Source organism: Amia ocellicauda, chromosome 5 (assembly GCF_036373705.1).
Source record: "Amia ocellicauda isolate fAmiCal2 chromosome 5, fAmiCal2.hap1, whole genome shotgun sequence".
Taxonomy (NCBI): Eukaryota; Metazoa; Chordata; class Actinopteri; order Amiiformes; family Amiidae; genus Amia; species Amia ocellicauda.
The window spans coordinates 26,445,399-26,459,963 of NC_089854.1; the positions used below are offsets into that span (position 1 = coordinate 26,445,399).

At 40.0% G+C, this 14,565-nt stretch overlaps 1 protein-coding gene across 1 annotated transcript in view; it reads left to right on the top strand.

The window, feature by feature from the left end:
- The window catches only part of LOC136749939 (guanine nucleotide-binding protein subunit alpha-13), a 31,669-nt gene that overhangs the window by 3,907 nt on the left and 13,197 nt on the right, over window positions 1-14,565 (top strand). The window contains exon 2 of the mRNA XM_066704600.1: window positions 2,888-3,111. Within this exon, the coding sequence (XP_066560697.1) occupies window positions 2,888-3,111 (224 nt within the window). The remainder of the gene's footprint in view (window positions 1-2,887; window positions 3,112-14,565) is intronic.

Here is a 14,565-nt window from a genome sequence, read left to right on the forward strand (position 1 = left end):
ATAGAATATTTACATTTGGAAATCTTTCCCTGACCTGATAGAACATGTATTTATTTTATTTTTTTTGTTATCAAAGCTTGTATGGCAGAGAGCTTTTGAACTTTTGCAACCAGAGAGATGGAACTGCTGAAACAATCTGCTCCTATAACACAGCCTACTTTTATTTTATTTTGCATACAGTGTCACTTGAACTTTTTCCGGTGTTATTTTAATTAATAGTATGAGTTTTTAGTGTTTCACTTTCAAATATGTTGAAATGGTTTTAGGACTTTAAAAATAAACCATAGACATGGGTTAGTTCATGTGTAAAATATGTCCTGATTGTGGTGTTTGATATTGGTTTGACATATTTGTATCTAAGATCTCCTCCTTGCAGGTAAGGTTACCATTGATCCGAAGACACAGGTGCAGATTCCTGTCTGGTCATTTGTATATCTAAACAAGAGTAATAAGTTTTGCTGAATTTTCCATCCAGTCTATTTTACAGGGCTTCATTACAGAAATTCTACTTTGCAGACAGTGCAACCCACATTTGCCAAACTGATTAGTAGTGGTTATAGTTTAGCTTTCTTCTGCAGCATTGATTCAATAATTCTTCTAGTATCATAATCTATAAAAACACATTGTTTATGTACAGTTGATTTAACATGATTCAAATGAAAGTATTAGAATAGCACTGTTAAAACTTCTCAGTGTAGTTACTCTCTAGAGGATGGGAGGCCTACTGTAGCTTGTTTACTTTTCTGGCTCAAGCCGATCCTGTTTATAATCCTGAAAAAATTTACTTAACATGCTTACGTTTACATCCTGTGATTGTTTACAAGCTTCGTGAACTTGCACCGATCATATGTGTTCTCTGTATTGCAATTCTTTATCTTTTTGACAATTGTCGACAAATTGAAAAAGCTAAAATCTAAATCAAAAGTGTATGCTAAGAAAAATAAGATTGGGTATTTTAGTTTTTGACCCATATATGATCATTTGAAGTGAAAGAGAATTCTCAAGTTTGCTTTACAACTTGTGATGAATCCAATACAAGTTTGGACTTTCACTCCCCAGAATAACATCAAACTTTCACCGTCTCACAGACAGCAGACGGCAGGCAAAGAGAAATGTCTGTTTTCTTTTTCTCTCTCTACATTATGACCATTTCAGTTGATCAATTAAGATCCAACTATCATGTATTATTTGAATTCCAACCAGAGTGAAGTATCCTTTTAACTTTCACATGGTTGGTTTGTTTTAGTTGCATCCGTAACTTCCTGCAAATAAATAATGATGGCCTTGTTTTAATTTAATCTCCAATATAATTAGTCTTTTATTTGTCATATTCTATGCACTGCCCTTGAGTTGAGTTGAGCCTGCCCAGGACTGATGTAATTAAATTGAAAAGTTGGAGACCCAACAGTATTTGTTGCCATTGCGCTGCCTTCCTGAGGGCTCGGGTGGACTCTTTCTGTATTTAATATACGAATATTTAATGGAACATAATCGTTTGCTATGGATAATGTGTGTTGATGGAAGACGGTTATTGATTTTGTTATAACTGATGTTCATTACCAGCCTGAGGATGACAGCATTCAATGAGTACTGTGGTCTTTTACTGCTGCTTTAGAATTTGAAATTATTTAAAAATAGAGCTTTAATGCTACTGCCTTGGGAAAATGTCCCCTTTGGCCTTGTGTTAAAGAGGCATGTATTTCTTTAACTGATAATTTAGTAAGTGTTTTCTGTGTCATTTATATAATCATAGATGTTCCGTTTGACAAAAACCTACATATTTTACTAACAATTGCTGTCACTTGAATGTTTAGTCATTATCTTAGTCTAGTTGACAAAAATGGAAATAACGTACTACATTTTTAGTCCTTAGAAGCTGATTTTGTCAGTCTGAATTCTGTTATCTTTCATTCCTAAAGTGCAGTATACTAGCCTTTTTACATTAAATGCTCCCTTTAAACCCCAAAACATTTCTAACTGATTAATTTTGCTTAACTTGGTTTAAATTATTAATGGATTATGTTTGTCGCCTTGGATACATTGTAGTAGTAATAATAATAATAATTATTACATACCAATTACATACCATACCAGTCTTACAGACTAGTTGCATCAAATTCAACTTGTGAGCGTCATGTTTTGATTTTTAACTTTATAACTTGTAAATTCTCATAATTAAATATGATTTAGTAGGACTTACGTGGCAATATGCGGAATGCTGCGTGTCCTTTCTTTACTTGATACACAAATGTACATTGTATGACTGTACAGGATGAAAATGTTGACTCTTATCCTTCTGAGACCCACAATTATAATTCCCAATTTAGTTATTGGTTGTTGATTTCACTCAGCCGATACCAGAGCTGCAGTATTGAGAGTGAAGCAGCACAAGAGGCTATTGTATTTATTTTTAATAACAGGTTGTGTATGGTGGCTGAAAGGTGCTACAAATATTTTTTTTCACTGTTTTAATATATATAGGTTCTTTAAACTGACATTGTTGTAATGTGTTAGTGCCTGATTTTTTTTTTTCCTGAAATCCGTGATTCCGTCCGTGTTCTCCACAATGTGAATTTCATATAGCCCTACCTACTTCATTATGGGAGAGGGTCACTTAAGATTGCTGACTATTCCAGGGCTTCTCTTGTACTTCTAGTGATTTTTGGATCCTGTATGAACTCGGAATTACATGATTGCTCTCAAATTGTTCTAAAGCAGGCAGCATGACAAAGATGCATAATGTGACGGATCATGGGACCTAATTATGAGAGACATATGCCTGACATGAAGAGCAACACCTGGTGTTCCAGTTTTGGAAAACCAGTCCATCTCCTACACCCAAGTCTTGACTACTTGTTTTTATTTTTTTATTTTGTGTTTTGCTCAGGGGTTCGAGTACTAGTAGATGCCAGAGAGAAGCTGCACATCCCATGGGGGGACCCCTCGAACCAGGCGCATGGAGAGACCATGATGGCCTTCGACACCAGGTCCATGATGGTACAGGGCATGGTGGAGACCAAGGTGTTCCTGCGGTATATGACCTCAATCCGCTCGCTGTGGGCGGACAGTGGCATCCAGAATGCCTATGACCGGCGGCGCGAGTTCCAGTTGGTGAGTGAAGCCCCCTGACAGTGAGCTGTAACCCCCATCTTTCCATAATTCTTTCCTGTTAAGAAAAAACGAAATTAAAGCAAACAAAATAATTGCTCAGGGCAGTAAAAGGTTGAGGTTTTCCTGCTGCAGCACTGAGTGTCATTGAGTGTCATCTTCTCACAAGATGTGACCAGGAAACCAGTCTGTTGTCATGTCATGTTAGAATTCCATCGCCATACTTACCTTTTTTTTTTTTTTTTTAGAATTGAACTAGAATGTAATGGCTTTAAAGGCAATTTTTTAATTGTTTAGTTAAACTTTGTTGTGTTCTGTGTATATTCTTGGAATCTTTCCCATTTCAGAGGAGCACACCCCTGGGTATCTTGTAAGATTACAAGCATGACAATTATTTCTATCTGTTGGATAACAAGGACCAGACAATCTGCAGGATTTCTCAAATTTCTGCTTAAATTCTGCAAAAGATCTGCATAAATTAATTCATTGTATTTAATGTTTTTCTATAAAGAAACAGATTTCAAGTGTTCAAACAGCATCTGCTTCAAACAGATTTGGTTTGCAGATGGAAGGTACAAAAAGAGTAATCCTAGTCTTTAGGCTGATCGAGCACAATCGCTTGCATTTTGGTGAACTTGTAGGACATTTTAAACTACAATATTTTAAGTGATTTCCTTCCATCACAACTTTTTGGTAATTTAGTGCCAAGCTGAAATTTTGTTTGAACTTTGTCTTCATTTCCTATATGCAAATAACGTTTCAGGATCTTCATTTTTTTAATAGTGGTACTTGAGTCTTTGTAATTTTTCAAGTTTTGTGTCTAGGTCAAAGTTTTTATGTGATCTAGGCCTGTGTCGTCTTGTGGTACAGGTGTCCTTTTTCAGAGTGGTGGGCCTTTAATGGGTGGGGCTGTTCATACAGTTCTTCCAGGTTTTGAGGAGTGAATCTCAAAGCAGTAGATATCTGGGAAATGCCCATATAATACATTAGACACAATAATTGCCAGGTTGTGACTTCTGGTTTACAGTGATGGCATTCTGTCAGGACAAGAAGAAACAGGACACCGCATGGCCCTGTCCTACCCCCCTCCAGCTCAAGGTCACATGGGTCAAGATCATAAGGCAGAATAAGGGACAAAGCACTCTTCCATAACTACACAATAAGGGCTCTTCCAGTCCATTTCAATTCAAGAATTGAAAGATCTTTTAGTAATTAAACTGCACCCTATTCAGTAGTCTGCTGAATGCCCTGTGGGTACTTTGTGGTTTGAGGGAGGTCAAAAAATCTAACTTTTCAGAGGAAGTTTCTAGAAAAGGTTGAATGACAAGCTGTAACACTTTTCTACTTTGAAAAATGCAGGCACACTTTATTACTTTTTAGTATATCTGCTGGTATAGGCTAAGTTTTCTTGCCAATGTATTGACTAAAACAATCAAATACTATTCTGGAATGCTGTTTCCCCTCACCAAATCAACCTATTATTTCCTGAGCCAGGTGGTCTAAGTTCAGATGTATACATTCTTCCTGGTTTCATGATTTTTGCCATGTGTTTGTTCAGTGCTGTGAAGCTGCCTAACAGGCTATGCAAAACAAGTTTGTTTTTCTAAAGAAAACATTTGTCTGTATGAAGTCGATAACTGACCTACACAAGTAGTAAAAATGTGTATTCTGACAGTTGCCACATCATAGGTATGACAGTTCTAAGCATTTCCTAGGAGAGTAGCATTCTTTTTCAGTGTGCTTGTGCTACCAAGATCTCCTAGTAGTTGTCATGTAAGGCTTCACAGACTCATCCTGCACTGTGCTACTTTGACGTAGGCAGGATCTGTCCCATTTTATTCCTTGCTATTTAGTGGTCTTTTAACACCGTAAATGTAATTAATTTTATGCACTTTCCTTTCTATGTGCCATTATGAACTCTGGAAATAGCACTTTTCAAATTCAGCTGACTCATGGTTGACAGTTTTTCTGTTAGGCCTACTGGAAGCTCTTAATTTATATGGGCAGTGTCTCCGATTACTGTAGAGAAGAGTAAATTAATTTAAAAGGCATGGATCAATTCAAATTCTCATATCAGTGGCTTGTTGTCATTGATCTATTTAATGTCACTTAATTACACACTGAAATGTTTTAGGGAAGAGAATACGAAAACAAGTGCTATGTCTTAAACTGGGTGGTTTTTAAGTTTGAGTGGAATATTTTCTTGTTTGCCACATATAGTAATCTATCCTGCTGAAATAACAGACATCAGTTTTATGATCGTGTACAGTTGGGAAAATGTTAATATCAATACAATAAGCTCTTCATTTAATTAGCTTATGCCTGTCACAAATGGTCAAAACTGTCTGGTTCTTGCTTTCTGTGCTGTTCAATTCAGTGATGTCCAGGTTGGAATAAATTGTCTGGTAATGATCATGATAGCTTTATTTCTTTTGCATCCTGTCTTCCCCCCCCCAACAATTGTGTAGGATTACTGGAAAGCAGTTGTAAGGTCTGAACCTGTATGGTTGTCCTAGTTGTCCCATTCTCTGCACTGTGTTTTGTTATATTTATTTATGAAAGGTGCTATATAAAATAAAGATTAGCAAGATCCTGATTACTCCTGAATTTCTTTTTTTTACACTGCAAAAGATGGGCTTTTGGTGATGTACTCAACTGTTCCAAGGAGAGTTTTGATAGCCAGGTTAAATGCTAGTTAGGAAACTGAACAATATTTGGCTGCATCATGTCAAAGTCTCTGACCACAGTGTGATAGTCTGTTTAACCACAGATAACATAATTACAAGTGGTGTTGCTTAATCACTGTGTCTCTACACACACTTGTCTGATGTGCCTCAGCTTTGTCCACCTATCTAAACTCTTGGTTGGTATGTGAGTATGTTTACACATTCACATAGGGGAAGTCCAGTAGAAGGGGGAGGCATATTTCCGGTATATGTAACTGCCTTCGCCGAACCGCTCCCTCGGTCGATCACGATATCAAAACCATAATTGTACTTGCAATGCATAATGACAGCCTGGTGCTATTTGGAAGTCAAATTATTCACAGCACACTCGGGTGGAGATGATGACGTGATAATGCATTTTCTTGCAGACCTAAGTTGTTAATGAAAACCAGCAACCGGACACTTCTCACTGGGTTCTAATTCATTCTATTCTAATTTGAGTCTGTTCATTCAGAGTTCACTCATAAGAAAATTTACAAATGAGAGGAGGCCATCGTGCTCATGTCCGTTTTGAAAGGGACACGTGTCCAAAAATAAACCATAGTAATTGCAATAATAACGACACTTGATGCACTTATCGTATGTATGTTCACAGGTGCCCATAAGTGACCTCACACTGACGCCTTTGTGGTTTGGTCCTGATGTCTGCAAAATGGTGAAGTGGGAGGGGCCGGGATAACTTGATAAGACTTTTTCACTGGTGTATTGATGAAATCTGTGTCACTGCTGGTAGTATTTGTAATGTATTAAAAGTGGATGTTTCGCAAACTGTATTGAATCGTCCCTCAAATTAACTTGGTTCGCAATTGTATGTTGTATTTTGTCATTTATCTTTGTGTTTTGGCATAATACAGCAAACACATTTGTATTTTTCTTGGTTTGCATATTTTGGTTCCTGGTAGGGCTGCAACAAAGGAGTATTTTGATAATCAATTAATCTGTCGATTACTACTTTGATTAATTGGATAAAAATAATTCCAGCATTAAGTGCAAGTGTTTTATTAAAAACAAAAGTTTTGAGTTTTTCCTCATCTTGCGTAATGCTCTTTAAAACAACTTGAGATGGCAGTTATAAAACCAATAGAAAGCGTGCAAAAAATAAAGGGCTTTATTGCATATAGTGTAAAAACACCTGTTAATATATACAGTGATCTCAAAACACAAAGCTGTTTTACTCCTCAGTTTGAAAGATGATGCATACGATCATAACGTGCCAGAAAAGAGAAACACGAGTGTTCAGATTCACACTCTGTGCAAGGTGGGAAAGGGAAACAAGTTTTGTTCAATCTGATCATTAGCATTAAAAATTTCAAAAATGAAACACGAGAGGAAGACATGGATTGTTGAAGCCGCTTATGATCTGCGTGTCTAACCATGAATAACTACAACAGAGCAAATATAGACAGAAATATATGGCAAGCTATCACGGAGGAGCTGGGCAGGAATGGTACGAACTGTCTGATGTAGCTAGAATTCTAGAAAGTGGTTAAGAACAGAAACACCAGCAATGTGACTTACATTATTTACAAAGATTTGAAAATAAATAGTTTAACATTGAAACATGCACTCTGCTTTTGTGTTTATGGTGAGGTGTAGTTTATGTGCGATATATATATATTTTTTAAACATCTTTGTAAAAATGATGTAAAAGCCCCATATTTCTTCAGCAGCCCTGTTGCAAACTCAAAACGGAACTCGGACGTTTTCCATTTGTTTTTTCGTTTACGATATTCATATTTTGAATTCAATATTTGTCACTAATTTGATCATAGTCAGAGCCTTCTGCAGCACGTTTTTTAATCGACGTAATCAATTCGTTGTTGCAGCCCTAGTTTCTGGCATTTCCACCCCACAGACAAAACACTCACTTATTTAATATGTGTATAAGAATTATACATAGCATCATCTCGTTTTTTCCTGCAATACAGGATTACCACAAATTGGAGGTAGAATGATCCCAGTAGGAATGTTTAGCTGTAATAAGGGCTCTGGTTGCTGTACTGCAGTGTTCTCGAAGTCTTCGTATGAATGCTCTGGTAAAATGCTGCTGCAGGCAACAGCCTGGCATCCGTGGAGCTGTCCCTTTGCTCTCGGGGTGTCCTCTGGCACCAAATTGAGCGGCGGCTGTATGAGGTTTCCCTTTAAGGTAGAAAGAAATTGTCACATGTCCCATTCTGTTTAACGTACAGAATAAGGTGAGGACAAAGATGGGATAAAAAAAAGGTTATAAGGAAAATTATGCAGGAGTTGTTGAAATACAAAGGAAAGCCAGGTTTTATCTATCAGTCATTTTCCATAGGTACTACGCTTCAGATTCAGTGTCTAATGCTCAAAGCCATCATTTATAAGTCTTTACCACACCTCTGATTTTCGGTTTGGTACGAATCCTCTCCATGTCATTCTCCTTCGCTCTTCTCACAGAGCTGTGACCTGATGACAGGATCCAGGAAAGGTATGGTGTGAATGTTTCAGAGACCGACAGAGAGAGAGACTGAAATGGGGAGAGCTACAGACATGGTCGAAAGTATTGGTACCCTTGCATTTTATTCAAATAATGCACCATTCGCCCTGAAAAGTGTTGAAATTGAAAGATCTTTTGTCATCCATACATGCATGTCTTTGGTTTACAGTGGAACAAAGCAGAAAAATTGTGGGACGACTTGATTATTCTGTAAAGACATAAAATGGCCTGGACAATATTTTTGATACCCTTTAGAAGTTATGAAATAATTGGCCTGCTTGACAGTTATTGTCAATTGCATTCACTCATTCAGCCAGTTTAAATGGAGAAAAGTACTCACTCTGCTGTTTTGTCACTGTGTATATCACACTGAACATGGAAGAGCGAAGGAAATCCAGAGTTGTCTGAGGAGGTTAGAAAGAAGGAAATAGTCAAGCATGTTCCTACAAGACCATCTCTAAGGAGCTTGATGTTCCTGTGAGCACTGTTGCCAATATTATTAAGAAGTTTAAGGCCTATGAGACTGTAGCCAACATCCCTAGACGTGACCGCAAGAGGAAAATTGACCCAAGAATGAAGTGAAGGATTTTTTGAACGGTGGAGGAAGAACCAAGGAAAACCAAAACTGATCCAAACTGACATTCAAGCTCAAGGTGCATCAGTTTCAAATTGCATTATCCGTCGCTGTCTGAATGAAAATGGGCTCCATGGTAGAAGACCTCTGTAAGAGAAACACAAAAAAGCCCATCTGGAGTTTGCCAAAATGAATGTGAACAAGCCACATTCCTTCTGGAAGAATGTCCTTTGGACAGACAAAACAAAAGTAGAGCTTTTTGGTAAATCACAAAATGTTTACAGGGAAAAAATGAAGCATTCAAAGAAAAGAACACCATCCCTACTGTGAAACATGGAGGAGGCCCAGTGATGTTTTGGGGTTGCTTTGCTGCCTCTGGTACTGGGTGCCTTGAATCTGTGCAGGGCACGATGAAATCAAGACTATCAAGGCATTTTGGAGCGAAACGTACAGCCCAGTGTCAGAAAGCTGTGTCTCAGTTGCAGGTTATTGGTCCTTCAGCAGGATAATGACCTGAAACATACCACAAAAAGCACCTACATTTTTGTCCATGCCATTTTCATCTGTTTTACTGTTTAAAGTAAAGAATGGTGGATACCAAATACTTTTGTCAATTTTTACTTAGTTTTTTTTTTTTTTTTTTTTAAGTGGAAGGGTACCAATACTTTCGGCCATGTCTGTATTTAAAGTGCTTTTTGTTAATGATGCATTTGTCTAATATTTGTCATCCATATTACATCAGCAAAGACAGCTGACTTATCAAGTCTGTCCACATTCCCAAGATGATGGTGACTGGTAACCCAGTCTAAGCAGACTATTAAAGGATATGACAGGATTTTCTACACGCGTCTCAATGAAGATACTGATCTTTGCGTCTGCACAAAGTGCTGGTAAACGCACAAACTTCCCGCCTTTCATCTGATTCTGAACTCTTCTTGTGTTTCTCTGAGAAGGAAATGGACAGTGGATGTCTGAAAAGCAGTAGGATTTCAGTGCAATATTACCAAGTGCATGCAAGCACAGTGCAAGGCTATCCCCTGATGTATTTGTTCAGTTGCTAAATAAATACCAATGTGAATAGTTTCCTCCCACTCTGTAATCACAGCCCCTTTCCTCTGGGGATGGCAGACTTGCTACAGAAACGGAACTCGCTCAGAATGGGAAACTTGACACTGACGACTGCAGCATGGCACTCCTGGAGGAAGTGAAAGTACAGTAGTTCTGTTGTCATGTGCCTCACTGTGACTCAAACTACCCGGGTGGGATTTTCTTATTTGCTTTTCCCTAAAGCAATTCTCTTTCCACCGAATACAAGAGTACACGCAAAACAATGTGACTCAACCACATTGTGCTGGTCAGCTACAATAGGTGTGGTTCAGCTGTGAAGATCCAATTTCAGGGGTGATCACCCCTTGGTAGAAGAGTCGGGGGGGAAAAAGAAAAAATGCACTTTAGAGATCATTCTTAATGCTCAGTTAATATATGCCTATTATGCCATGAATTCATGAATAATGGATATTGAACTGTAGTGCTCGAGGTCCACGCATTGATTCTGAAGAACGTGATCAAAATGAAATGATCCTATGTCTTAAATATTTAAGATGGCTCTTCAGCACCAGGGATAGTGTCTTCCATCATCCTCAAGAGACTGTCTTAGTTGTTTATTGGACAGCAGCCAACCGAAGACGGAAGGTTTTTGCTGTGCTATGTTATCATGGTGGGGGAGCAGAAATAATAACTTGCAGCCGACCTGTCTGGAATGGTTTTCGTCTTAACAGTCCCATACATGGCACTGTACTGAAGCAGCCTTGTTGCTGTGGTCTGATCTTGGGCTATGGAGAATTCTGGAGATGTGTCTATATATAATAGAATGTGCTGCAGGTAAGAGGTTAAATTAATGGCAGACTTAGACAGGCTCATTCTAATGCCCTGACTCCCTAATCCTGATCTTTGTGGGCCACCTGGTTATTAAAATGTTTTTTTGTGTTTACGTGGTGGTTACATCATTCTGAAGGTTGTTTTCATTTGAAGACAGTGATGTAGACACTTTACTCCTAACTGGGTTATACCACTTGCTTCGATGAAGGGAGAGCAATGGCTGTAAACGCTTTCACCAGTTTGTGGGGTTTTCTGGCGTTTTGTTATTTTTAAAGATTCAATGCAGATAAATCAATCTCTTGTGTAGTGACGATTAGATCTGAAAAGTGCTTCAATAGACATTCCTAAAAACGTCAGCCTTCAGCAGTAATTCCTGAGTGTTGGGGGAGATTACAAGGCCCTCATTGGTAGAGAACATCTCATGTCATGCGACTCGCAGAACAGCTGATCAAAGAACCGCGGTCCAGTCGACATAAAACATTTTCCTTGTCTATGGATGTCCTCACTTGTTACCTAATAGAATTGTGTGTGTATGTATAGATCTATATATCTCTATCATGATTTATTATCCGTTTGGTTATGGTGAGTTAAATGTATAGGAACGTAAAGTAAGGTCAGTGGCATCACAAACATTGGAGCTTCTGTTTATGTATACTCATGTAAGTAACTTCTGTCTACATTTACCTTTTTAGATCATCAGGTTCAGAGATGAGGGTAGTCTGGTACCAGGGTTTACATTGGCAAGACCGGTTTACATCCTGGAGGCATGGAGAAAACTGTTTTGTTAATCCAGCAGATCCAGCCTAATTCAGATTGAGTTCTCCAAGCCTGGAGAAAAACTGGTGACTGCATGTGCTTCACCTCATAGAGCCCTTTCATTCTTAGCTACCTAATGCTTTGAGCTGAAAAAATGAGGGTCACGCAATGTAGCTCTTAATCGACACAGAGACCATCACGAATGTGCCTGTGGCTGAGATAATGTTGGATTTCTCATAAATTTAATGTAGCTCTGACACTTTCCATGCAATGATGGCTAGGTCCCATTTCGCCCTCTGTTATACACTGTTGTTCTTTTAATTTTTTTCATACTTGCCAATGCTGGCAGGCAGTGATGACAGAAGCACTGACTTGCTTTGTCAAAACCATGAATATGACTGGTTTCCTCACCGGATGTGGGGGTGGGGTGGATTTTCATTTTCAAAAAAATAAGTAAAAAAGTTAGCGACTTTAGTCGGAGCAGAGAGACAGGGTTTCTCCCCTTCCTTCGCTGTCTGTCCCAGCTTGTTTGTTGATGCTGTCATTACAGCATGCAACCCCACCTCTGCCCCCTGATGTGGTGTTCTGGTTTCAGTGGGGTGTGTGAGGAAGGAAATGGAAAGGCTACAGATCTTAAAGACCACCAAATTATACCTGTCTCCTCTAATTCGTTCTCTTTCTCTCCGTGCAAATTGGCAGAGGCGCCCCATTAAGGATGGCTGTACGAAAACAAACTGCTATCAGTGTGTAAGGCTCCAGTCTTGAACCCCCTTCACCTTTGTTTACGGTTTATGAAGTCACGGAACATTTAACCAGCAAGCAGATTTTTGCTCCCTGCATTCCTCCAGTCTCTGTTTCCGGATGCGATTATTTTCATCGCATTCAGTTTTGATTCCAAACCAAGCTGGCCTTTTAATAGTAGTCTTAATTTTACTTTTTTGTATTGTTCCAGTAGCTCCCCGAGATAGACAGGCAAGAGTTGGCACATTCCACTATGACCAGTTCAGTCACTTTTGTGAGTCTTCAATTGACTTCTCTTTATTTTTTACATGTTACATGCTCTCTTTTTACTCTGAATATTTAAATGGATTAATTAGGCATTTGGAAATGCATCTGGATTTCTTATGTAAGGCAGTTTACCCCCCCCCCCCCCCCAGTCTATCCTTTTGTTAAATTCTATATGACCTATGATATGATTAATACCATGATATCTTCTTAAGCATTGATTTATTTTTTTATTTTTTTCCCCCGCCATCACTATTATAATAATAATATATTATATATATATATATATATATATATATATATATATATTTTTTTTTTTTTTTAATTATTTTTTTCTCCAGGGCGACTTACAACATAAGTGCAACACAAAGTGCAAAAATACAGTTAAGTAAAAGGCATCAATCATTACAAATTCAATCTATCTAAAACATAGCAATTCAAAATAATACATTTTACAAATTACAGTTTACATAGGCAAGTACAGTTAGTGAGGTCCTACATCCTGGATGGTAAAAGCTAAGTGCTGTCAAGATGTAGGGTCACAGTCTAGGGAAAGGGAGCAAGGAGGAAAACAAATCGAAAACGCAAGAAGCATAATAAAACTGAAGTGCTATCTAGTGGGGATAAAAGGACTAATATTACAAGTACTGTCTGAAAAGATGCTTCTTGAGTAAGCATCGGAATGAGGTCAAGGACTCTGCTGTTTTGACTTCGGTGGGCAGGTCATTCCAACATTTAGGGGCCAGGGATGAGAAGGAGAGGCTCTGGAGGAAGGAGAGTGGAGAGGAGGCAGAGTTAGTCTTGTGGTCTGGAGGGGATGTATGGAGAGACGAGTGTCTGAAGGTAACTTGGTGCGGTATGATCGAGACAGCGGTAGGTGAGGGTCAATGTCTTGAACTGAATGCGTGCCGGTATCGGGAGCCAGTGGAGGGAGCGGAGCAGTGGAGTAGCGTGTGCGAATCGTGGCATAGAGAATACCAGACGAGCCGCAGAGTTCTGAATGAGCTGGAGTGGAGTGGAGTGGAGTGGATGCAGGCAGGCCGGCCAGGAGGGAGCTGCAGTAGTCCAGGCGGGAGAGGACCAGGGACTGGACAAGCAGCTGAGTCGAGTAGTCGGTGAGGAAGGGACGGATCCGGAGTATGTTGCTCAGGAAGAATCTACCGGAGTGTGTCAGCGTGGTGATGTGTTGGGTGTAGGAGAGCACAGGATCGAGGGTGACTCGATTTTTAGCGGAAGAAGAAGGGGAGAGTGTGGTGGGTTCCAAGGGGATCGAGATGGGGAGGTCAGCAGAAGGTGAGGAAGAGTGGGGGGAAAAACAGGAGATCCGATTAGGAGAGTTTGAGCTTGAGGTGGTGTGAGTGCATCCAGGCGGAGATAGCAGACAGCAGGAAGAGAGGGGATGAGCGGGTCGGAAGAGGGAAAAGACAGGAAGATCTGGGCATCAGTGTAGAAGTGGTAGGAGAAACCATGGGATGCGATGAGGGGGCCCAGGGAGCGAGTGTACAGAGAGAACAGGAGGCGGCCCAGGACGGAGCCTTGGGCTACGCCTGTGAGGAGAGGTTGGGGGGTGGATGAGGAGCCTCTCCATGTCACTTGGTAGGACCGGTCGCTGAGGTAGGAGGAGAACCAGGTGAGAGCAGTCCGAGGTCAGCGAGGCAGGAGAGGAGGATGGAGTGATCAACGGTGTCAAATGCTGCAGAGAGGTCAAGGAGGATGAGGACTGAGGAGAGGGAGGCCGCCCGAGCACAGCTGAGGGAGTCAGTGACTGCCAGGAGAGCCGTCTCGTTGGAGTGAGCTGTGCGTAAGCCGGATTGCAGAGGATCAAGGAGTGAGTGTTAGGACAGAAAGTCAGAGAGCTGACGGTGGACCGCCCGCTCGAGGGTCTTTGAGAGGAAGGGGAGTAGGGAGACAGGGCGGTAGTTCTGAGGAGAGGTGGCGTCAAGGGTTGGTTTCTTGAACAGTGGGATGACAGCAGAGCAGGGGGGAAACAGCCAGTGAGGAGATGAAGGAGAGAAGATCAGGAGTGGTCGCTTGGAAGAGGCGAGAAGGACAAGGGT